Here is a 24598-nt window from a genome sequence, read left to right as displayed (position 1 = left end):
TTGATCTTCGAACTTGATCAACGGCCCGACAGTAGCTTTCAAACGAGCCCAAGTTTGTTAAAATCGGATCAGCCATCTCTGAGAAAATTGAGCGCGTTCAAATACAACGCTTTTTGTCGGTTACGTCACTTATACAATCATATCTCCGGAACCAAAAGTCACAACCATTTGATCTTCAAACTTGACCAATGGCCCACCAGTAGCTTCCAAACGAGTCCAAGTTTGTTCAAATCGGTTCAGCCATCTCTGAGAAAATTGAACGCGTTCAAATACAACGCTTTTTGTCGGTTACGTCACTTATACAATCATATCTCCGGAACCAAAAGTCACAGCCATTTTATCTTCGAACTTGATCAATGCCCCGATAGTAGCTTTCAAACGAGCCCAAGTTTGTTAAAATCGGTTGAGCCATCTCTGAGAAAATTGAGCGCGTTCAAATATCTTCGAAAAGTGCACACACATACACACACACACACACACATACACACACACACACACACACACACACACAGACATTTTCCGATCTCGTCGAGCTGAGTCGAATGGTATATAACACTATGGGTCTCCGAGGCTCCGTTCGAAAGTCGGTTTTTCCAGCAATTCTAATACCTTTCTATAGAGAAAGGCAAAAAGCCTTCTTAGTCCACTTAGTGGGATTTTCATATATCTTGAAAAATCACCATAGGGGGGAGTACATGAAATTTTCGAAATCGAAAAAAAATTTTTGATGCCAAACGGCTTAGAATTGCATGAAACGTCAAAATATAGTGTCATCTCGAAAAAAAAATTTTTTGAAAATATCGACTTTTTGGGACTTAGAAAAAATATGAAAATTTTTCTAAGTCCCAGAAAGTTGATTTTTTCAAAAAAATTTTTTTTTGAGATGACACTAAATTTCGATGTTTTATGCAGTTTTAAGAGTTTTGGCATCAAAAAAAATTTTCGATTTTGGAAATTTCATGTACTCCCCCCTATGGTGCTTTTTCAAGATCGATAATTGTCAAACCTTTACCACCGGGCAGCACCCCTTAAGCATGTCCGATTTAGGTCAAATTTTGCATGAAGGCTTTTTTCGAGGTGCTTAAACTTTTGAGCACTAGAACTTTACGAAAATAGAGTTGATCCCAAAATTTTGGCACCCTTATATATACAAGAGCGGTAAAAATCAACGTGTTTTGTCGGTTACGTCACTTATACCATCATATATCTGGAACCAAAAGTCACAACCATTTGATCTTCGAACTTGATCAACGGCCCGACAGTAGCTTTCAAACGAGCCCAAGTTTGTTAAAATCGGATCAGCCATCTCTGAGAAAATTGAGCGCGTTCAAATACAACGCTTTTTGTCGGTTACGTCACTTATACAATCATATCTCCGGAACCAAAAGTCACAACCATTTGATCTTCGAACTTGATCAATGGCCCGCCAGTAGCTTTCAAACGAGTCCAAGTTTGTTCAAATCGGTTCAGCCATCTCTGAGAAAATTGAGCGCGTTCAAATACAACGCTTTTTGTCGGTTACGTCACTTATACAATCATATCTCCGGAACCAAAAGTCACAGCCATTTTATCTTCGAACTTGATCAATGCCCCGATAGTAGCTTTCAAACGAGCCCAAGTTTGTTAAAATCGGTTGAGCCATCTCTGAGAAAATTGAGCGCGTTCAAATATCTTCGAAAAGTGCACACACATACACACATACACACATACACACACACACACACACACACACACAGACATTTTCCGATCTCGTCGAGCTGAGTCGAATGGTATATAACACTATGGGTCTCCGAGGCTCCGTTCGAAAGTCGGTTTTTCCAGCAATTCTAATACCTTTCTATAGAGAAAGGCAAAACACCCTTCTTAGTCCACTTAGTGAAATTTTCATATATCTTGAAATATCACCATAGGTGGGGGGGGGGGGGGGAACAATAGCGCTTTACGAAATTAGAGGTGATCTCAAAAGATTGGCACCCTTAAATACATTAGAGCGGTAAAAAACAACGTGTTTTGTCGGTTACGTCACTTATACCATTATATCTCCGGAACCAAAAGTCACAGCCATTTGGTCTTCGAACTTGATCAATGGTCTGATAGTACCTTTCAAACGAGCCTAAGTTTGTTAAAATCGGTTCAGCCATCTCCGAGAAAATTGAGCGGTAAAAATATCTTCGAAAAGTGCACACACATACAGACATTTTCCGATCTCGTCGAACTGAGTCGAATGGTATATACCACTATGGGTCTCCAAGGCTCCGTTCAAAAGTCGGGTTTTCCAGCAATTTAATTACCTTTCTATAGAGAAGGCAAAAACCCTACTGTTTTAGATTAGCATCCCGAACCGCAAATACTTGACATAAATTGACATTGACATTGATCAGAGATAACATTACTGCTTTTAAATAAGCCTAAGTTTATCGAAATTCGTTGATTATTTTCGAGAAGTTTTAGCCAATGGGAAAAGTGCAGTTGGACGATTACGTCACTTATACTATTATATCTCCGGAACCAAAAGTGACAGCGATTTAACTTTCGAAATTGATCGATGATTCAATAGTAACTTTCAAACAAGCCTAAGCTTGTTCAAATCGGCTCAAAAAATCGTTGAAAGGAACACGCACATACGCACACATACACGTACAGACATTTTCCCCGATCTCGTCGAACTGAGTCGAATGGTATATAACACTATGGGTCTCCGATGCTCCGTTAGAAAGAGTTTTTTTCCAGCAAATATATTACTTTTCTATAGAGAAAGTCATTTTAAAAAATTTTAAGTTTTTTTCACAAAGCAACACCATTAAATGACGCATGTGTTCTTCGTGTAACTAATTCATCCATCCATCTTCAATGCGAATATTCTTATATTACTCCTCGCCGTCTCGAACAACGTTGAACTATTTACTGCACGAAAGAGAGAAAAGTGAATATGAATAAGCAATAATCGTAGAGAAACCAAATCTACTAATACATTCTTCGCTGCTGGTATACATCGTGCATGTTCGTTTTATACACTTGTTTGTCATTCGTTCATTTACTTTACTCTTCGAATTGGTTCGAATAGCATCACTGCGATGATCGTTGGATTCCATTCTTCGCGAAGCATTTTTCATCTAATAAATTCATCATATCTCGTGAGGTAGCAGTAATGGGAGAGTGCTGGGATATGGTTCATCATACACAAACATAAGTCTATGGTACTAATACAGAGAAAATCGTCGAACGAACGATCATCGCGAAACAGGTTTTGATGATGATCGATGCATGAACTTTCGTTCCAAATTCGCGTTAAGTCATTCGGGGATTAAATCTTCATGCGACCAACGAAGCAGCGTCGGTTTCGTTCGCACCCGAATATACGGACAAGTCCGAATATCAGAGCGATTATCGAGCAAAGGCGAAGGGAAGCGAACGATGATCATTGGCGTTCGTTGCATTTTTGATATTCAAGAAACATTGACACCATTTTTGATTTTGGTGTAATTTTGTCCAAAAATAGATTCCATACAAACCGTTCGTACATTGCAAAATGAACACAGACAAACTTATTCTAATTCCATTTAGTGGTGTGATAATACCTTTCTCTGGCCATTGACTCAGTCACATTAAAATAGATTTTGTCATTTTATTAAAACAATTTGAAACACGAATTTGGATTCATTTTTGGTACGAATTCAATCAGATTGATTCGCAAAGCATGATTCAACGCTTCGCTTTCGTCAAGTATGGTGTAACATTTATAATAGTTGATTGAAAAACGGCTACTGCTCAATCGAAGTCGATGTGCGTGGGAAGTGCTTGTTGTAGAGTAGCCGTTTTTCAATCAACTATTATAAATGTTACACCATACTTGACGAAAAATATTTGTAGTCGTTTTACCCTGAAGATGAAGGTATAACCTTCGAAACGTTGGCCTTTAACGAAAAATAAATGTTTTGACGAGAAACCAATTGACCAAAAAGCCATCTCTTTATTTAAAACTAATGAAATCGGTTCATGAGCTCATGAGTTTTGTCGTTTACGTCACTTACACCATTATAATATTAGGTGTTCAACTTTGCTTCCGTCGATTTCCGATAGGCGGAGGCTGGTCAAAATACATAGATGATAATGCCTTTAAAGTGAGTGTGTACAGTGCCTAACGAACTGTCATCGCCGTTTCAGTGACAGATGTTCTTGTTTTCGTATTATTCACGCTCGAAAATGTCTGTTTATGTGCCCAATTCTCGCCATTTGCGGAAGTTTTACTTTTCTGTTACAATTCGAAAAAAATGCAGCTAAAGCGCATCGAATGCTATCAGAAACTTACGGTGATGCTGCTCTGAGTAAAAGAACGTGTCGGGAGTGGTTTCAATGTTTTAAAAACGGTGATTTCGATGTCGAAGACAAACATGATGGTGGAAGAGAAAAAACCTTCAAAGATGAATAACAATTTACTACGAGCTCTTAAAACCGGGTGAAACCATCACAGGAGATCGCTACCGAACGCAACTGATGTGCTTTAGTCGCGCGCTAAAAGAAAAGCGGCCACAGTATCAAGAGTGACATAACAAAGTCATCCTCCAACACGACAATGCTCGGCCTCACGTCGCAAAAGTGGACAAAAAGTACCTGGAAACGCTGAAATGGGAAGTCTTGCCCACCCGCCGTATTCCACAGATGTCGCCCCTTCTGACTTCCACCTATTCCGTTCGATGGCACACGGCCTGGCAGATAAACATTTTCAATCCTTCGAAGAGTTGGAAAAATGGATTGCTTCATGGATAGCGTCAAAAAAGGACTCCTTTTTTCGAGCTGAGATCCGAATATTGCCGGAAAGATGGGAGAAAGTTGTCGCTAGTGACGGACAATACTTTGAATAATACATCTGTAAGCACTTTTTCGCAATAAATCTTTTAATTTTGGAAAAAAACGGCTGAAGCAAAGTTGTACACCTGATACTTGATCCGTAAGTTACAGCCTTTTGAACTTCAAACCTTTTTGGTGAACCATTTGTAGCTTCCAAACGAGCATAAGCTTGTTGAAACCGGTTCAACCGTCTGGAAAAAGGGCGATAACATATATAATTTATAACATTATATCTCCGGAACCAAAGAGCTTCCCCCACTTGAAGAATATGACTTCCTCGTTTGTTCGATTCTGGAGGCCGCAGAACAAGCCCAAACCAAACGATTTCTTGGTCCATCGTCTAACAGAAGACCTCCAAATCCTTGGTGGGACAAAGAGTGCTCAGATGCTAAACACGCGAAACAAAATGCTTTCAAGACGTTTTTAAAACGAGGAGGAGGAACTCCTCAGAATTTTGAAAAATTCTTGGTTTTAGAAACCAAGTACAAGAACATACTTCGGGTTAAGAAATGCAGCTATTGGAGACATTTTGTGGAAGGTTTGTCAAGAGAAACCTCAATGAGCACTCTTTGGAATACGGCCAGACGAATGAGGAATCGTAACGTAGGAAATGAGAGTGAGGAGTACTCGAATCGATGGATATTTGATTTTGCGAGGAAAGTTTGTCCAGATTCCGTTCCTACGCATAGCATTGTTAGGGAGTCTTCTTCAAATGATGATTCCATTGATAGCCCCTTTTCAATGATGGAATTTTCCATAGCACTCATGTCTTGTAACAATAACGCTCCTGGATTGGACAGAATTAAATTCAACTTGGTGAAGAATCTGCCCGACCTCGCAAAAAGACGTTTGTTGGAATTGTTCAACAAGTTTCTTGAGCAAAATATTGTTCCACCTGACTGGAGACAAGTGAAAGTTATCGCCATTCAAAAGCCGGGGAAACCAGCTTCCAATCACAACTCATATAGACCCATTGCGATGTTGTCCTGCATCAGAAAATTGTTCGAAAAAATTATTCTACGACGTCTCGACACTTGGGTCGAGACGAACGGTTTGTTGTCAGATACTCAGTTTGGCTTCCGTAGAAATAAAGGGACGAATGATTGCCTTGCATTACTTTCGTCTGACATCCAAATTGCCTTCGCTCAAAAGCAACAAATGGCATCTGTATTTTTAGACATTAAAGGAGCATTTGATTCAGTTTCCATTGATGTTCTTTCAGACAAGCTCCACCAACATGGACTCCCAGCGGTTATAAATAATTATTTGCACAACCTTTTGTCAGAGAAACGCATGCATTTTTCACATGGCGATTTGGCAACAATCAGAATTAGCTACATGGGTCTCCCGCAAGGCTCATGCCTCAGTCCGCTCCTCTATAATTTTTACGTGAATGACATTGACAGCTGTCTAGTAACCCCATGTACACTAAGACAATTGGCAGATGATGGCGTGGTTTCAGTTACTGGATCCAAAGCTATTGATCTGCAAAAACCATTGCAAGATACCTTAGATAAATTGTCCGTTTGGGCTGTTCATCTTGGTATCGAATTCTCTGCGGAGAAAACAGAGCTGGTCGTCTTTTCAAAAAAGCATGATCCCGCGCAACTTCAGCTTCATATGATGGGAAGAATAATCGAACAGGTTTTGACTTTCAAATACCTCGGGGTGTGGTTTGATTCCAAATGCACGTGGGGAGGACACATTAGGTATCTGATAACGAAATGCCAACAAAGAGTAAATTTTCTTCGAACAATAACAGGGTCTTGGTGGGGTGCTCATCCGCAAGATCTAATAAAATTGTATCAGACAACGATACTTTCAGTGATGGAATATGGATGCGTTTGTTTTCGTTCCGCTGCAAATTCTCATATTATCAAACTTGAGCGAATTCAGTACCGTTGTTTGCGAATTGCTTTAGGCTGCATGCATTCGACACATACAATGAGTCTTGAAGTTCTGGCGGGAGTTCTTCCATTAAAAGATCGATTTTGGGAGCTTTCATCACGCCTGCTAATAAGATGTGATGTGCTGAATCCCATGGTAATTAATAATTTCGAACGACTAGTCGAGCTTCGATCTCAAACAAAATTCATGACAGTATATTTTAACCATATGTCACAGGAAATCAACCCTTCAAGATATATTCCTATCCGTGTCAGCCTCCTAAATGTACCTGACTCAACTTTATTTTTCGACACATCCATGCAGCGCGAAGTGCGTGGAATCCCGGACCACCTACGCTCTATGGAAATCCCAAAAATATTTTCAAGTAAGTTCAGGCATATTAACTCTGAGAAAATGTTTTACACGGACGGATCGCGAATGGAAGAAGCGACAGGGTTTGGTATGTTCAACAATAATGTTTCGGCCTCATTCAAGCTTCAAGAACCTGCATCTGTTTATATAGCAGAGTTAGCAGCAGTTCATTATAGCTTGAATGTAATCGTCACATTATCTCCAAACCATTATTTCCTCTTCACAGATAGTCTGAGTGCAATTGAAGCCATTCGCTCAAACGCTGCTGGCAAAAATGAACCGTTTTTCTTGGGTAAAATAAAACAGTGTCTGAACGACATATTGAATAATAATTATCTAATCACAATAGTTTGGGTTCCGGCTCATTGCTCCATTCCAGGCAATGAAAGAGCCGATATTTTAGCCAAACGTGGTGCTATTGAGGGTGAAATTTATGAGAGACCGATTGCTTTCAACGAATTCTATAGCGCGTCTCGCCAAAGAACACTTGCCAGCTGGCAAGCTTCTTGGGATAAAGATGATCTGGGTCGGTGGATGCACTCAATTATTCCTAAAATATCGACAAAGGCATGGTTCAGGGGACTGGATGTGAGTAGAGATTTCATTCGTGTGATGTCCAGACTCATGTCCAATCACTACACGTTAGATGCACATCTCCTTCGAATTGGACTTTCCGAGACTAATCATTGTGCTTGCGGCGAAGGTTACCGCGATATTGACCATGTTGTTTGGACATGCGTGGAGTTTCGTGATGTCAGATCTCAACTAATAAATTCCTTGCGTACCCAAGGTAGACTATCCAATGTCCCAGTTCGCGACATTCTTGCTTGTCGTGACCTTCCATACATGAAACTTCTTTATCATTTCATTAAATCCATTGGAGTTCCAATTTAAATTTTATTTTATGTTAAACTGTTTTCTCTTCCATGAGTTCAACCAATAGCCAACTATAGGATATTGAATATAAGTGGTGAACTGATACAAACAATCCTGAAATAGTTATAAGATCATGTACAAAATAAATGTATTTTATTTAATGTAATTAAAATAGCAACTCGCTTGATAAAAACAGTGTTTAGATTAACTAATGAGTACCAACATTCTAATATGATATTCGAAATGTATTAGGTTTAAACTACTATGTATTGTGGATGCCACGGCGAAGAAAAACTTATGTATATTGCCTATGAAATAAACGTATTTATGAAAAAAAAAAAATCTCCGGAACCAGAAGTCACCACAATTTGATCTTGTCGGATACGCCACTTACATAAATAAATCTTCAGATTCTTGATCAATGGCTTTATAATTGTTTTAAAACAAGCCACAGCTTGTTGAAATCGGTTTAGCCATCTGCAGCAAAATTGCGTCGTGAAAAAAAAAATTACTGTTACGTCACTTATACTATTATCACCCTTATTCTAAATAACGACATTGTGATTTTTCGATCGTATGTATTTCCAATAACATTGGGCGATTAGAACATTGAGCAATAAGAAAAAAGTTTAAAAGATGCACACACACTTGATATTTTCTTATCTCGTCAAGCTGATTCTTTACTTTGGATGCTACCGATTATCATTACTGAATCCATATAATTGTACAATTTTAGGTTTCTTTCTTATTCATTCTGGCATCAATGCCACTATAGTTTTGTAGTCTCATGTAATTGTTTCGATTATAGTTGTTTCATGCTTTAGACATCTGAAATGTTGAAAACTACTGTTTTACTACTACAATAATAAAATGACACATGCAAGTAACAAATGAATAGTTTCTGTTTTATATATGACATATGAGAGAACACGAAATCAGTGATTATGCATAAAATATAAAGAGAAACCACAAATTAACTAGATAATAGAAACTAAATAAAACAAGCTGCAAAAGACGTCAAAATATAATAATTCAACAGCCAGCTTTTCAAATATGTTCTTTTGTTGAATAACCGGCTCTTGAAGCTCGCGACCTAATCAGCGTTGGTTGGCAATTCTGAAGAAAAAAATTCCACAGGTCATTCAACTAGCACTGCGCTCCAGATTCTTGCTTCATCTCCGGTGGATACTGTTGCAAACATTCTTGAACTTGAAACCCATCTTCGAAGCGCTACTGCGAACATAAAATATCACGCTTAGATAGGAAACATAACACAAAACAAAAACTTGTCAAACCTGCTACACTTCCGACAGGTTGATCGGCGACTGGTTGTTTTTATTTTTTTTTAGGAAAGATGATCTAACGCATTGTTCTGGCATACGGGAGGCGGGGTTGAATCGATTGCTTTCTGTTGGTCGATGAAATAACAACATCAACAGAGTACTGAACTTAGATCGGTAATTAAAGGTAAATTACAAAATAATTCGATTTCCCAAGACGCATTTTATACCATTTCCTTATCTTTCTTGTATTCGACTCTATAAAAGTTGAACTGCGTTTAAGTGAAAGATATCACTCAACTGCCGAGAGAAAAATCTACAAGAAATGACATGATTTCGATCCCACAAGATAGAAGCCTCCCTAATAATCAGTTTGCTTCGATAGGCAATGATTCATCTTGTTAACAAGCCAAAAACCGAAAATATTTAATTATCATAAAATTCTAATTCCACCCGATTAGGACACCATAATATATAATATATACGGCTCCTTTTTTTTGGAGGTATTGTATGTATTTCTCCGTTCTCAACCGTGGAGACGAGTATAGTGATCAAATTTTTTTACACCATGAAATAGGTTGTTTTTCGTTAGTCTGTCCATTTCTAACTATGAGACAGGAACATGTTTGGACTTGGAGTTTATTTTCTTGAAAAACTATTTTGCCTGCCTTACACAGGAGTTCAGAATGCATTCACTCTGAAAACCGGCTGGAAAAACTGAGTCCCGAAGAGACTTCATATAACATTCGACTCAGGTAGTCACACTTAAATAAAGAAAATGTCTATACATGTATGGCTGTAGTAGTATCGGAGATGGCGGAACCGGTTTTCACAAACTTCGATTCAAACGAAAGGTCTTACAACAGGTCTTTTGGACTGCTACTGAATTTGATGAGGAACTGACATCCGGCTCCAAAATGGGAGGATACGAGTGAAATGGTGTGAAAAGAAGCAAATTATTCTAATTTTTAAATCTTTCTATTAGTTGTTTATCTCACTTCGACTAAGTCGGTCCCCGATTTTCGGAACCAGAAGAACTGGAAGTAGAAGTCTAAAATGTCAAAACGACACTCATATCGATTTCTCATAATGGTTTGGACCTATTATCATAAAATTAGTATTTAAAAAAAGGAAAAATGATTACAATACTTTTACAATCTTTCCAAATTTTACTTTTGGTTCTGAAATTGCAGGGAGATGGATGTCAAATATTTCAAACCTTTATGTAAATGACGACACAAAAAAGGTACAAAGTTCTGAGAACCGATCTCTAACTAATGAATTTTAAATGGGTCTTGTTAGTTGATAACGAACCATATTCACTTCAGCTATAGCGGTTTCCGGTTTCGAAAGCACCAGAAACATCGGTCTAGTTCTCCGGAAAGGAACTTTTCCGAAGAGGCTAAACTAATTTATACAAACTTACGATCAAATAATAGGTATGAAGAACACTTAGGTTGCAATTGAATTTCATTCAGATTTGACTTTCGGTTTCGTGCAAGAAATGATAAAAATTACAAACCAACATGTTAACAAATAGCTAGATAACAAGATAGGAAAAAGTGTTATAAAGGATGATTTTTATTGCTGGTATCTTTTCGGCAACACTGTTTTTGACAGATAGCGCATGAATCGTGTCTTGTGTCGTTGTCAAACTGGTTCAGTTTGGTCTATAATTTAATCATGAATCATCGTTTGGTCTGTAATTTAATCGCCCATTCATGATTAAATTGGCAAAGTTGTAGAAAGATCCACTTTTTTTAAAGAAAAAATGTGTTCAGCAACGAAACTCATTTCTGGTGGAATGGAAACGTCAATACGCGCTACTGAACTGTTTGATTTCGCCCCAAACTAAGAGGGTATGCAGACAATCAATACATGATGATTTTTAGAGCCTGGTTGGCAGCTGTCCAGTGACATAAGCTATTCAATCTTTATCGTACAATGTTGCTAGTTGATAGTGACAGATATCAGCTGTGCCGGAAGCTGAGAATCGATATAGCCAAAGTTTGGGTGGTGTGGTTAGTAACTAATATAACCAACAAATTGGAATAGTTTTGAGCCAAATTTAAAAGATTTTTTCCGTATTTTGCATTGTTGTTTAAAATGACAATTCGCAATTTTCAACTCACTTTACCCTGTAGTTCTGGATTCGGTTCCAGTCGGAACCGGATGAAATTCAATAGCAATCAGTGGGACCATAAGACCTTCCATGCTGTGCAGCTATCTCTGAGAAATATTAGTGACATTATTAGACACATACACAGACATTTCTCACCTCGAGATCCGAATGAATGATGTATTATCCGAACTACTGAAGTCTTTTTTCCTTTCTCACATAGAAAGGTTATGCAATCACTGTGAAAACCGACTTTTGAACCGAGGCCCGGAGGGCCGAGTGACATATACCATTCGACTCAGTTCGTCGAGTACGCAAAATGTCTGTTTGTGTATGTGTGAATATGTATTTTTGCGTGTGTGTATGTGGGTATATGTGCATACAACGTTTTTTTGCACTAACTTTTCTCGGAGATGGCGCGACCGATTTTCTCAAACATAGATTCAAATGAAAGAACCGTGGTTCCATACGTTATTCCTGAATTTCATCCGGATCCGACTTCCGGATCGGGAAATATAGGGTAAAGTGTGTTAAAAAATTTCTACCATCACTGAAAAGGACGAAAACCCGTAAAAAGTTTTCTAAATCTACCTCAAATCTTCTCCAATTGATAGTTTTTATCAGTAGACGGTCAAACAAACCGAATTCGGTGATTTGTTTAAGAATCGAAGAAAATTATTCTGAAGAACATTATATATGATAGTATGATTGATATGAGAAAGGCATCATTACACCACTAGGTGATCAAAACAGGTTTTATGCATGGGAAACGTACCGCATAATTCCGAACCCGAAGTTCGGATCCGAAGGAATTTTCATAAGATTCATACGATCTTTCATTTGAAGCTAAATTAAAATAGTTGAACGGTCTCCGGAAAATTGAAGTAAGCTAATCAGTATTTTCGGTACTTCCGAATTCAGAAGCCTAAATAGAAGATTTTGTAAACAGAAAATAGAAGATTTTTCAAAAAAGTTTTGAAGAGTTCATTTCTGTTTGCATGGTTATTTTTGAAAACTTTTGAAATCAGAAATCTAATTATGTGAAAATCGGTTTGGCCATCTCTGAAAAAAGTTAGTGCACATATTTCCATTATTGTTTTGTATAATCACCCTGTCGTACTGGAACTGGAAGTCGGATCCATATAAAAGCCAGGAACTTTGTACTGGACCACAAAATAATCTCTGAGCAAAGTGAGTGCGCAAAAATGTTATATACACACACAGATCTTCTGCGGTCTCGACGAAATGATTCGAATGATATATGACACTCTGCCCTCCGAGTCTTGGTAAAAATGTCCGTTTCCATAGTGATTGTATAAATTTTCTATACGAGAAAGACAAAAAATCGCAAAGCTCACATAAAAACGAAATCGAATGGTATTAGAAACGCGTGAATCGTTAAAATATGATGCTATCTCGTTATTAAAAAAAAGACTGTGGGAGTCAGAAATTTTTTGTATTGATGAGATTTAATTTGAGAGAAAATTTTTAAGACATTTGACATCAAGAAAAAAATATTTAAAAATAACGCATAACTTCGGAAATTCGCATTATTTTTAGTATACGTATAATATGTCGCTAACAAAAAAAAATTCATACAAAACCTGTTTTAATCCGATGTCCGATTTAAACGATGTTTGTGATCGTTCTGAATCCAAGATGATCACTTCCGCTCTATTGATATTCTTCAAAAATACTCACAATATGAGTATTTTCAGAACAGATTTGGTGTGTAGGTACCAAAAAAGAAAGATGTTTGTGATCGTTTTGAAATCTAATTCTTTCCGAATATACCCACATTGTAAGGATATTAAAGGAATATCAATAAACCGGAAGTCGCCATCTTGGATTTCAGAACCACCTCAAACATCGTGTTCCGACATCTACTAATCAATCCCGTTCCAAACATACCTATATTGTAAGGGTTTTCAAGGAATATCAAGGAACCGGAAGTCGCCATCTTGAATTTCAGAACCACCTTAAATATCATTTTCCGGAATCTACTCTTTATACCCTTTTCAAAAATACTCATATTGTAGTAGTTTCCATGGAATTAAATGAGCCGGAAATCGCTTTCGATGTATGCCAAAACCTCTTTTTACGAAGTAGATTCGTAAAAAAAGTTTACGTTATTTGGGATTTGGTTCGTAAAAAAAGATTACGTTATTTAGGATTTTGTTCGTAAAAAGAGTTACGTAAAAAGAGGTAACGTATAAAAAGTGTTAGTAAACGGAGGTTTGGGCGGTCAACTTATAGATTACTATTTACGGTTCTTCCGGAATCGGGAACTGGGAGCCAGTCAGTGGCTTTTAGCTAGGATAATTATCGCCCGAGGCCGAATCCCCTTTAGGAGAGGATCGTTCTATTGAGCAAAAAAATGGTCCATTGATTTCACCAACGAGAAACGAGCAAAACAAGCTTCAACGAATATTGTTTTGCATCATCGAAAAGAACAATGACATTACTGGAACTAATGAAACCGGTATAGATAAAATCGATTCGTTTAGCCAGCAACTAGCATAAAATATAAATGGAAAAAGTTTTAAGCCAAATTTAAAAGAATTTTTCCGATTATTGCATATATTTCCGGAACCGGTAGCCGGATCAGAACAAAATTCTACACCAACTTATGGGAACATAATACTTTTCATTTGAAACTAAATTTGTGAAAATCATTTCAACTGTTTCGTAGAAATCGTGGAGTGATTTTCTCTATACACGATCACTTTTTAAACATATCAGTTTGTAATTCCTAAACCAGTTGTCATATCGGGATAAAATTCGACAAAGTTCTATGGAATTGTAAGACCTTTGAACTTAAAGCAAAGTCTTGGCATTACATTCCTTTTGTGGAATTTGGCCTTTCTGTGTCAACAGACTTCGCAGCCGATTCTTAGTATACAGAATCATTGCACGGCTAGTACTACGATCCTGCTGACAATAAGAATGCTTCCAAGATCGGGAATCGAACATACTTCAACTGCTAGTAAGACCAGCGTCCTATGCATTGAACCGCCAACCCGGGGTACCTTTGAACCCAAGCTTACGAGAATTAATCCATCGTTCTCTGAGAAAATCAAATGCACTTTTCTGTTATTATAATGAACATTTTACTCCGTTGGTCCGGAACCAAAAGTCGGATGCGGATGAAATTTAATTGCAGGTAATGAGACTAGTAACTAGCCATAGTAATTTGAATTTAAGTAGACGAATATCGAGATTCACTTTTTCTTTTATTTTTTACCCAGTTACTCCCGAACTGGAAGTTCGATTCGGAAAAAATTTCACAGCAGGCAGTTGGGCAAAGAGACCTTTAATTTCCATTCAATTGCCTGCTCCAAATATGTGCATGAAAATAAATGTGAATTTACAAAATATTTTTATCTGTCTACGTTTTCTTTTGGCTTAGTAAAGACATGTCACTTCAGTGCCAAATAAAAAAGTGTTTTGCGAATAGCATTAACTTTACGTTTGCTTAGCGGTTCAAGTTGAACTGTTTAAGTTTGAACTGCTCTGAACTGACGAGTCTAAGACGAAACGTGAAGAAAATTAAAAACGGTTATGCGCTCCAAGCACAAACTTAGGATAACCCCTAAATGACTCGAATTGTATATGATTGTATTCGGCCATCCGGGCCACGGTTCAAAAGTCGGTCTTCACAGTGATTTCCTAGCCTTTCTACATAGGAAACGCAAAACGGCTTCAGTATGTAAGGATTGTTGCATCATTCGGTGAAATGACGTTTTTTCGGGGGCGTGAATAGCAGAATGGGTATGTCGTTGCCTTTCAAGCCGCCTACCCGAGTTCGATTCCTAACCCCGCACTTAGAAACTTTCTGGCCCAAGAGGCAGGATTAAAACCTTCATAATCAAAACAAAACAAAAAAAAAACGCTTCCGATAAGACGGCTTTCGGTGAAATAATTCTGATCCGGTAAATAAAAGAAGATTTTTATGGAATAGAACAGGGTTGCTGATTCCTGTTCTACGTCGAAACTGAAAAAAATTATTAAACTATGAGGACACCTTTCTTTCAATATTTAGGTCAGTTATAAAATGAGTAATTATCAAAAAACTACTTCATAACTATTTTTTTTAAAGTAATTGTATATATTTCCATACCTATGAAGCAGGGGTGGAAATAAAAAATTTTTTTGATTAACAGAAAATAAAAATAGTCAGTATTATTTTTTCGTATCACTTCGAACTTTGAAAAGAATTATTTTTGATAAGATAAATTTTGGTTTCACTTATAGTTTAAAAATGTCTTCATTTCTACAAAGTTAGGCTCGTTTTAATGCTACTCTGTGTTCATTAAACAGGTTTGACCTTCAAATGGCTGTCACTTACGGTTCCTGTGATATAATGGTATAAGTGACAAAAACGTCAAAACTGATTACCGCTCAGTTTTCTCAGATATGGATTATCCGATATTAATAATTTTAGGCTCGTTAGGTGAGTTTATTTCGTCGGTCGCATCGAAATTCCATGTTTCGTGATGTATTTGAAATTTACTTAGTGATACCGTCGTAATGGAGTAATACCATTAATAAAAGCAGCTAATAATATTAACATACATGCTGCAATGAATAATAATTATAATGATAAAAAACTTGTCCAATCACAAAGTGCTTGAAACTTGAATATCATACACAGAAGTAACAGAGGTGCAGGATTTTTCTACGCCAATTCAAACGCTGCGCCAAATGCTGCGCTCTTGTTACTTCTATAATAATCAAATTCATGTCAAATAGCGTTTTATTAAGTTTAACCTAATTAGTGCATGAACATACCATGAAACCGGTAATTTTCCCAACTCTGGTGATAAGGACTGCTGAAGCAGCATTCCGGAAAGTTACAAATTGACAATTTCCCCAATTTGAGCATCCTCAAGCATATAAACTGACGAAAAAAATTGATGTACATGCTCCTTTAATATTCCTTATCACCCGTCACTAAACTTCCCAAAGATACAAAATTGGTAATTTTTCTATGATTTTTGAAGTCTCATTGATACGCGTCATCCATAGTTAAAATTCCTGTAGGACCCCTCATCGGGATCAACGATTTTAGACGTAAATCAATCGGCACTCATGTCTGATCTTGCTCATATGTGATTTTCTTCCACGATGCTCAAAGCTGATCGGAAATCAAAGTCCTGGAATTACATTCCTTTCGTGGAATATAGCCTTTCTGTTTCAACAGACTTCGTAGCCGATTCATAGCGTACAGAACCATTGCATGGCTAGTGCTACGATCCTACTAACACTAAGAATCCTACCAGGTTGAGGCTCGAATATACGACAACTGGCTTGTGAGACATGTGTCCTATGCAGTGACCCTCCAACTCGGGCTATCGTCCAGTGATTTGATCTTACAGCAATCAGTGAAATAGTAGCTCAAAATTACTACCGATTATGTGTGACGGAAGATCGATGTGATTCAAAGATCGCTGATCAACTGATCTTAAATGGATTAGATCAGTAGTGATCTTTATTGGTAAAGATCACAAGTGATCATCTTCGCTAGTGATTACGATTTTATGATTTTTTGATCCTGATTTTTCCAGACCTGACTCAAGAGTTAACAGTTTCACTGTCTGTTAAGTTCAAGAATTCAACTGCAGGATTTTTTACATATGGGTATGGCTTTCTAATTAGATGAAAAAATGGTGCCTAAATTATTCGTAGATTCTCAGTAAAACGTTCTGTCAAATCAGCGTAAAAATCAAACTCGTAATATTTTTTGAATAAATTCCTGATAATGTTCATTCATTCGATATAAAAGGTAATTTGAAATGTACGTGTGAGAGAAGTTTTGAAGATTTATAACCTTTTTGTGTTTTTTCAATTCATCATAGCTTTGTTTTGAATCTAAAAAAAATCTGCGGCATGAATGAAACATCAATTTCAAATTTTATCAAAAAATCTCTGCGTGATTTGAAAAAAGTGATTGAGCATTATATGAACGGATGATAAGTACAACTTATCGTTGGAACCCCCTTTAATTAGTTTTGAATACGAAAACAGAATTAATACTTTGTATGCCAAAATCGGACTTGGCTTGAACTTTCCAGAAAACGTTTAGAGCCTTTTTTAGTGCAAGAACATGGCAAAAAGCTTTGAATAGGATAACCGAATAAAACCGGTGCTTTCAAAGCAAATTTGTTCATTTTTACATAGAAACTTTCTACGATTTTTAAATACGGGATATTGTTGACGAATCTTTCATTTTAATCTAATTGTATAGAAATCAGATATTTTTATTTTAAACTTATTCGATAATATATGTCTATTAAAATGTTTTTCGGAATCATAATTCATTAAATTGAATTATTGTTATTATTATTATTACATTGTTATTTTAATTCACCCGGCATTTAACCATTAATGGTCATTCACCGGGTGGTTAAAGTGTAAAAAATTACTCCAACTATCCATATTATCAGGTTTGAAAAGTAGTTTAATATAACTATAATTATGAACTTGATTACTCTCTCTTTATTCTAGATCATAAATTGAATGGGTTTTCATGTATGACCACACTAACAATTTTAAATAAATTTTTTGATGGTGTTGAGCAAGATCGCATCAAGATTTTCAAGAAATAGATAAAAAAAACTTTCGAATGATTGAATAGTTACAGATACTTTTTCCGGCTTCTGAAAACCTAATTCTTAGCAATATTGTGCCGTACGCCAAGGAAAGTAATTAAACAAATCTCAGAAAACACAAATGCCGAAAAATGTAGGGTTTAATATTCTTAAAAAAATGCATAAATGTTATTAAACTGGACCACTCGAACCTCGTTTTTGTCTAAATGCGCTGAGAACGCATGAAGCGCTGTACATTCATTTCTGCCGCGGTACAAAAATGCGCAAACGAGTTTTCGTGAGAGCAACTAAAGCTCTTCACCTGCGAATGGTTGTCTTCTGAGAATGAGAACAAATTTGTCTCAGCGCAATAAAAAAAGCGCGTATGCATAAGGTCTGCTGCTACTCTGTGTAGTATACAGTTCCCACATTTTAAAAAATAATCGCAATTTTTTAATTCACGGTGTTCGGTTTTTTTATTCACAATCGAAAATCTTGATTCACATTTTCGTGCGCAAAATGGGCTTATTTCCACCTCTGCTATGAAGAATAATTAATGTATTCGAAAACACCCCCGAAATTTTTTTCTGGGAACGCTCCTGCCTCCTAGGAATAGTTTTCTGGAAGTTCATTAGTTCGATTCAATAATTTGAATTGGAATGTTATTTCTGTTGCTGTCTCTGCCTTTGCACTATATTTCTCCGTCCTTTTTGCCCAAACTGCCTCGTCCCATTTAAAAGCTTGTCACTAAACAACAAAACTGGAGCAACTTTTAGCTTTAGTATTTAGAAAAGCCTTAGATTTGTTTATCTATCAATTATCATAAAGCTTTCGGTTGCTTCTTCAGGAAAGGTCGAAAGGCTGAGGTAATCATCTTATCACACTACACAAAGATCCGAAGAGAGGAATTGCACCGCAATAACCGAAATGTTGTAACCAAAAATAAACTGGCATGTGTACATTATAAAGTTCGTTAGAAAGGCATAAAAACACAGTATCAACCAAAATACTTCTCAATCAACCGATTTATTTTTTTATGCAGAACAGTCAGGAAACCCATTTCGAATTTTAATCAGTATGTTCAATCAATTGTAAAAATATATATATCACTACACGACTATTTTTATTTGCTCCTCTCCAACGTCATTTTTTTCCTGTAAATATTTATTAGTACTCGAACGGGGAAGTATGGGAAATCCACCGTCCACGAAAAAATATTCACTTGCAAACAACAAATGCGCCACTCAACTTCCACGTTCTCAGAGAGCATACCGGCAGGCTGGGGCGTGATTAGAATGCAATCAGTCATTTGTTGTGCCGGAATATTCATGAACTCGAATAACTAAGCCAAAACTGGAACAGTAATTGCGGTACTGGGATTGGAGAATGCGATTATCGCTAGGTGGTAGGTCAACAAAATGCATCTAAGTCACCAAGTCAGTTCGGTTTCAATTCGTTCAGTCACGTTGCAACTAATCACTTCATTTCAATTCGGCTAACACGATTTTCCGCGATGATTCACACTTTTTCGAGGTCTTCATAGTTTAAAAGGTATAATTTACAAAATGATTGTATATACTTTAATTATTCAAATCATCACATACCGCAAAGATAAACAACATCCGGATCATTTTGCGTCCCAGGAATCAGCACTGTTCACTAGCTTGTGAGTAATTTCTGATCGATTCCAGTAACTCTTCCTAAGTCTTCACCATTTAGCTATCAGACACTCTGTGATCATGAAAGATTGATTCAAATCGCCGAATTCTTAACCTTTTCTTGCCGATAGTTTCAAGGTCTTCCAAGAAGATTAACATGCAAACACTCCACCGCGTGTGTGTGTCGTCAAGCGACAAACAGTCCAATACTACCGAGTATTGATCCCGAAAAAAAACTGACACCCTTGGAATGACTTCGCCCGTTGCCGGTTGAAAAAACAATAACTGGGAGACCAAACCGAGTCCCGGCTTTTTATATACGTAGAAAGAACTTCTTCACGAGGCGGTTGTTTTTATGCGCGCTCGATTACCGCGGAAACCGTTTGGATGAAGATCGCGAGCGTCGCAAATGGTCACACACATGATCTGACCGAGACACACCACAACACGGTGATACGGCTGACGGTGCAGGCGATCGCTTCCTTCCCAAACCCATACCTCTAGTCACACTGATATCCAACATCCAACCTGCAAGAACTTGTTATCCAGAATGGTCACGCTGCTAATCAGAACTTTTCACGCTCGTCTGTTCGCGTCGTGAGCATAATCGACGATTAAACACTCAGCGGAAAGAACACGACGACATTGTCATCGCTGACCAGCGTGCGGATGTTTTCTGTCTTCTTCATACCGCATTTACCTTTGGGCTGAAAAACAAAGAGGTGTTGATGGCGCGGGATCGCATTTGTTCCGTGGAATTCAGGGCCATCGCGGATGGTGGTCTCGGAGCACGCGATCAAAGAGCTGGGAGACTTCAGAAAGTGTTGGACAAGTTGGTTCCGTGCATCAAAATCAGACTTTCTGACGACATTGGGATTGTGTTTAACTGCTACCTATTGTCTTAGATTTTTTTTTGCTATTAGAAGATCCTCAGAGAAATAGTATGATCGAAATAGAAGTGTGCAAAGGTCCAGCAAAACTTTGTCTTTATCACAATCACATTTCATGAATCTCTGTTGGATTTGATTATAGCCCGTTCACAGCGAAACCCCTTACAACAACTTTTCACTCGCTAAAAATATGTACTTTTCGCGAAACTTGGAAATCTCTTATCTAGAACCTCTTCTTTTGATCTCGTATGTAAACGAAAATTCCTTTACAATCAAAAATACAAAAGTTGGTGCCGCGAAAGTCGTCTTCAATGAAATGAAACTTAATGAAAGTTTTTTTTTGCCCACCACACTCCCCCGCACCAAAGAGCTTCAATTTGTAAAATACCCTGGTAGTGGACGCGAACTAATCTCAGCTCAAAGAAAAAAAAATAATCTGTCAAAATACTACTAAAAGAAAGTCTCACGTAACAATAAATATAATAAAAAACGAAAAAATGTTTGTATTGTCATGATGTGCAAATAAATATTATTGAAAAATATAAAAATGATTTCCTTTTAAAGGATCCACAATGATACAGACTAACTAAAAAAGAAGAAAAACTTATGTATATTGCCTATGAAATAAACATATTTATGAAAAAAAATCATGAAACCCTTGTTACATCATAACCTTCAAAAAGTAATGCATGTTATGTCTATCACTTACAAAAAGTAACGCGTAAAACCTTAGGTAACGATTAAAATTTTAGGTTTTTTTAATGATGCCTTTCTCATATCTCTCATATTCTCATATATAAATGTGTGGTAGTCTTCAAAATAATTTTCTTCGATTCTTGAAAAACAAAAAAGTTTGTCCATAAACTAGTATAACCTACAGAGTGAAACAGTACTCTGGCCAGTTAGAACACGAAATGAGTTTCACTATTGCAGGCAAGGATGGTTTTTATCGTATCAAAGAACGCTCTCTAGCAACTCTTCACACGATTCAATCAGTGCCATCAGAGAGAGACGGATATCATCTCAGCAACAAAAAACCCGGTATGATCCATTTAACAGCGAGAGCGAATTTCTCCTGATGACCCGTCTGAGCATCACGTGTTAGCACGCTGCTGTGGAGATTCGCTCTGAAGCCACAAATGATCGCTCATTCTCGTTTTGCGATCCGATTCTATACGGACAGTGGATAATTGCGATAGAATCATTTTACTATTGCCGCATATTCTAACTATGTGCATATAACCTTAATATAAGTTGTGGCTATAAAAATGTCTGTGTTAATGCTCCACACAAGGGTTTTGAAATATTGTAACCTGACAATGACTACCGAGACTAGTTTGACAATGACTACAATGAGACTAGTTTTGAGGCAAGTTTAGAAATTATTTTACCAGACAAACGACCATTAGTAAGTTATACATATATATATATATATATATATATATATATATATATATATATATATATATATATATATATATATATATATATATATATATATATATATATATATATATATATATACCTACATATATATTATTTAAGAAATGGCGGTATAAATATGTTAACAATGTTCAGCATGTAATTCCAGAACCGAATGTCGGATTCGGATAAAATTCAGGAATTCAATATGGATCTACAAGACCTTTCATTTGAACCGAAGTTTGTGAAAACCGGCCAAGTTAAATGAGTGAGATCTATTTTGGAATATATGACTACTATTTCCGTTGCTTCCGGAATCTGAAGTCGGAAACCTGGATAGCCGTAATGAGTTTGTTTGGTTGTTGTGGTTACTGATTGGAGTAGTTTCGAGGCCAACTAAGAATTGTTTTTAGTTTTTTTGTTTCGCAGCTCTCGGTATCAAATTTTTAGCATAAACTCTATCCTATAAATACAGAACCGGAAGTCGGACCCGGATAAAATTTCTAAGTTTTGTATGCGACCATTAGACCTTACATTTGAAGTTAATCAAAATTTGGTCAAATTGGTCACACCGTCTCTCAGAAAATTTAGGAAGTAATTTGAAATAGGATTTTTTATACTAATCTCCCTGCAATTCTGGAACCGGAAGTCTGATCGAAATAAAATTCATAAAATTTGTATGCACTTAAAAATTTTTATATCTTATTAGATGCACATAAATAGAGCGTCGCAGCTCACGCAAATTTACGAGCCACAGAAGCATGCATCTGCTTGGCTGGTAAAAGGTGTATTTGAATTCATACAGTCGCACCTGCTAGCAGAACGCAAGTTACAGTCGAAACCAGTAAAATTCAAGCTTATCTAACATTAGGTCATTACAAATGAGATTTTCCGTCATTTTACAAATTAGGTCTTTATGAATTTCATCGTATGAGGGATTAAGTCACCTGTAAAATACAAATTTTTTTGGTGTGTGGGATAATTATACCTGTCACTTGAATCTAAGTTCATGAAAATCAGTTCAGCCATCTCCGAGAAAAGTGAGTGCAAAAAATCTAACATACACACACATACAGAAATTTTGAGTACTCAACGTACTGAGTCGAATGGTATATGATACTCGGCCCTCCAAACCTCGGTTCAAAAATCAGTTTTCACAGTGATTGCATAATCTTTCTGTATGCGAAAGACAATCATGCTTCTAACGCTTCGTAACGTCTATAACTTACAAAAAAGCAGACCCTGTCAATTTGAAGCGAAATCAATCTTCAGTTCAGCAACGCCATCGAACGGCATAACATTCAACATATCATGTCAATTGTATGGGTGCGTAGTGCTGCTATTTTACGTGCACGAATTTGACATTTCTCTCCCCTACTTCTACATCTGAGATTCAATGCGGTCTCGCCTGAGGGCGCCATGCTAGCAAAAAAGAATGTTGCAATGATTTGTTCAGGAAATGTAAGAGCTGAATATCTTGTTAGTATGATGTCTTCGAAAAAAGTGAAGCATGTAACACTTATAAATTAAAAAAAATAACGTATGTAACATTTCGTAACACCTGTAACTTACAAAAAAATAACGCATGTAACGCTTCGTAACGCCTATAACTAACAAAAAAAGAACGCATGTAACGGTTCGTAACACCTATAATTTACAAAAAAGTAACGCTTCTAACGGTTCGTAAAACATATAACTTACAAAAAAGAAACGCATGCATTGCTTCGTAATGACTATAACTATCGAAAAAGTTTCGGTTCGTAACACCTAAAACTTATAAAAAATAAAATAAATATCGCATGTAACGCTTATAATTTTCAAAAAATACACACATGTAATATTTCGTAACACCTATTACATACAAAATAGTGATTCGTAAGACCTATAATTTACGAAAAAAAACATGCATTTATTGCTTCGTAACACCTATAACTTACATAAAAAATCAATGTGGGTGTCGTTTCGAAACATGTCGCGCGAAAGGAAATCATTTCTTGATGAATATATTCGGTTCATGCACTCAGAATCTTCTCTAGATGTTCATAATGAAGTTTTGCGTTGTTCAAGAAATTTATAAACGACCGAGATTCCTGAAAATCGCGTAATCAATCAACGATAAAATCTACAGTCTCACGACAAAGGGGCTTAACTTCGAATGACATTATCTCTTTGTTTACTTTTTCTTTAACGATTTACCAGATTGATGTTATGTGATTTTATTGTAAGTAATTTTCAAGGAAATTTCGGCAATGGCTCCGTAATAATCGAGAGAGAACATAAACAAAGAGAGGCTCTCATTTGCCGTTAGGCCCTTTTGTCGTGGAACTAGACGCAATATCTTCATGACAGTTCTCAATATTATGGGTATGGAAAGTTTAGCTGTAAGGCAGTGTGGTCAGCCCAACTTGCTATAATTAAGTTCTTTAGAAAAGCTTTCCAAATTCACAACGTAGGTTTTAAATCGGCTTAGCTGAGAAATAAAGCTTCTCTTTTCTGCTCGAACCGTTCAGTAAACCAGACCGTTTGAAATATATCAATTTTGTGCTCAGTAGTGACGAGTTTCAATTTATAATTACCATTTCCGTTTGGCGGTGTTATTCGTTCGTTGCCGTGTGTGATATCCAATTATAAATCCGTTGGAAACTACGATCCTGCC

The 24598-nt window shown here is 36.9% G+C and overlaps 1 protein-coding gene across 1 annotated transcript in view; it reads right to left on the bottom strand.

Moving 5' to 3' along the window:
- The window catches only part of LOC131436212 (uncharacterized), a 50101-nt gene extending 30150 nt beyond the window's left edge, over window positions 1-19951 (bottom strand). The window contains exon 1 of the mRNA XM_058604826.1: window positions 19577-19951. Coding sequence (XP_058460809.1) covers window positions 19577-19603 — 27 coding nt within the window. The 5' untranslated portion in view covers window positions 19604-19951. The remainder of the gene's footprint in view (window positions 1-19576) is intronic.
- Window positions 19952-24598: the final 4647 nt, after the last annotated feature.

This window comes from Malaya genurostris, chromosome 3 (genome assembly GCF_030247185.1).
Source record: "Malaya genurostris strain Urasoe2022 chromosome 3, Malgen_1.1, whole genome shotgun sequence".
NCBI lineage: Eukaryota > Metazoa > Arthropoda > Insecta > Diptera > Culicidae > Malaya > Malaya genurostris.
This window is presented reverse-complemented; position numbering and strand designations above follow the sequence as displayed.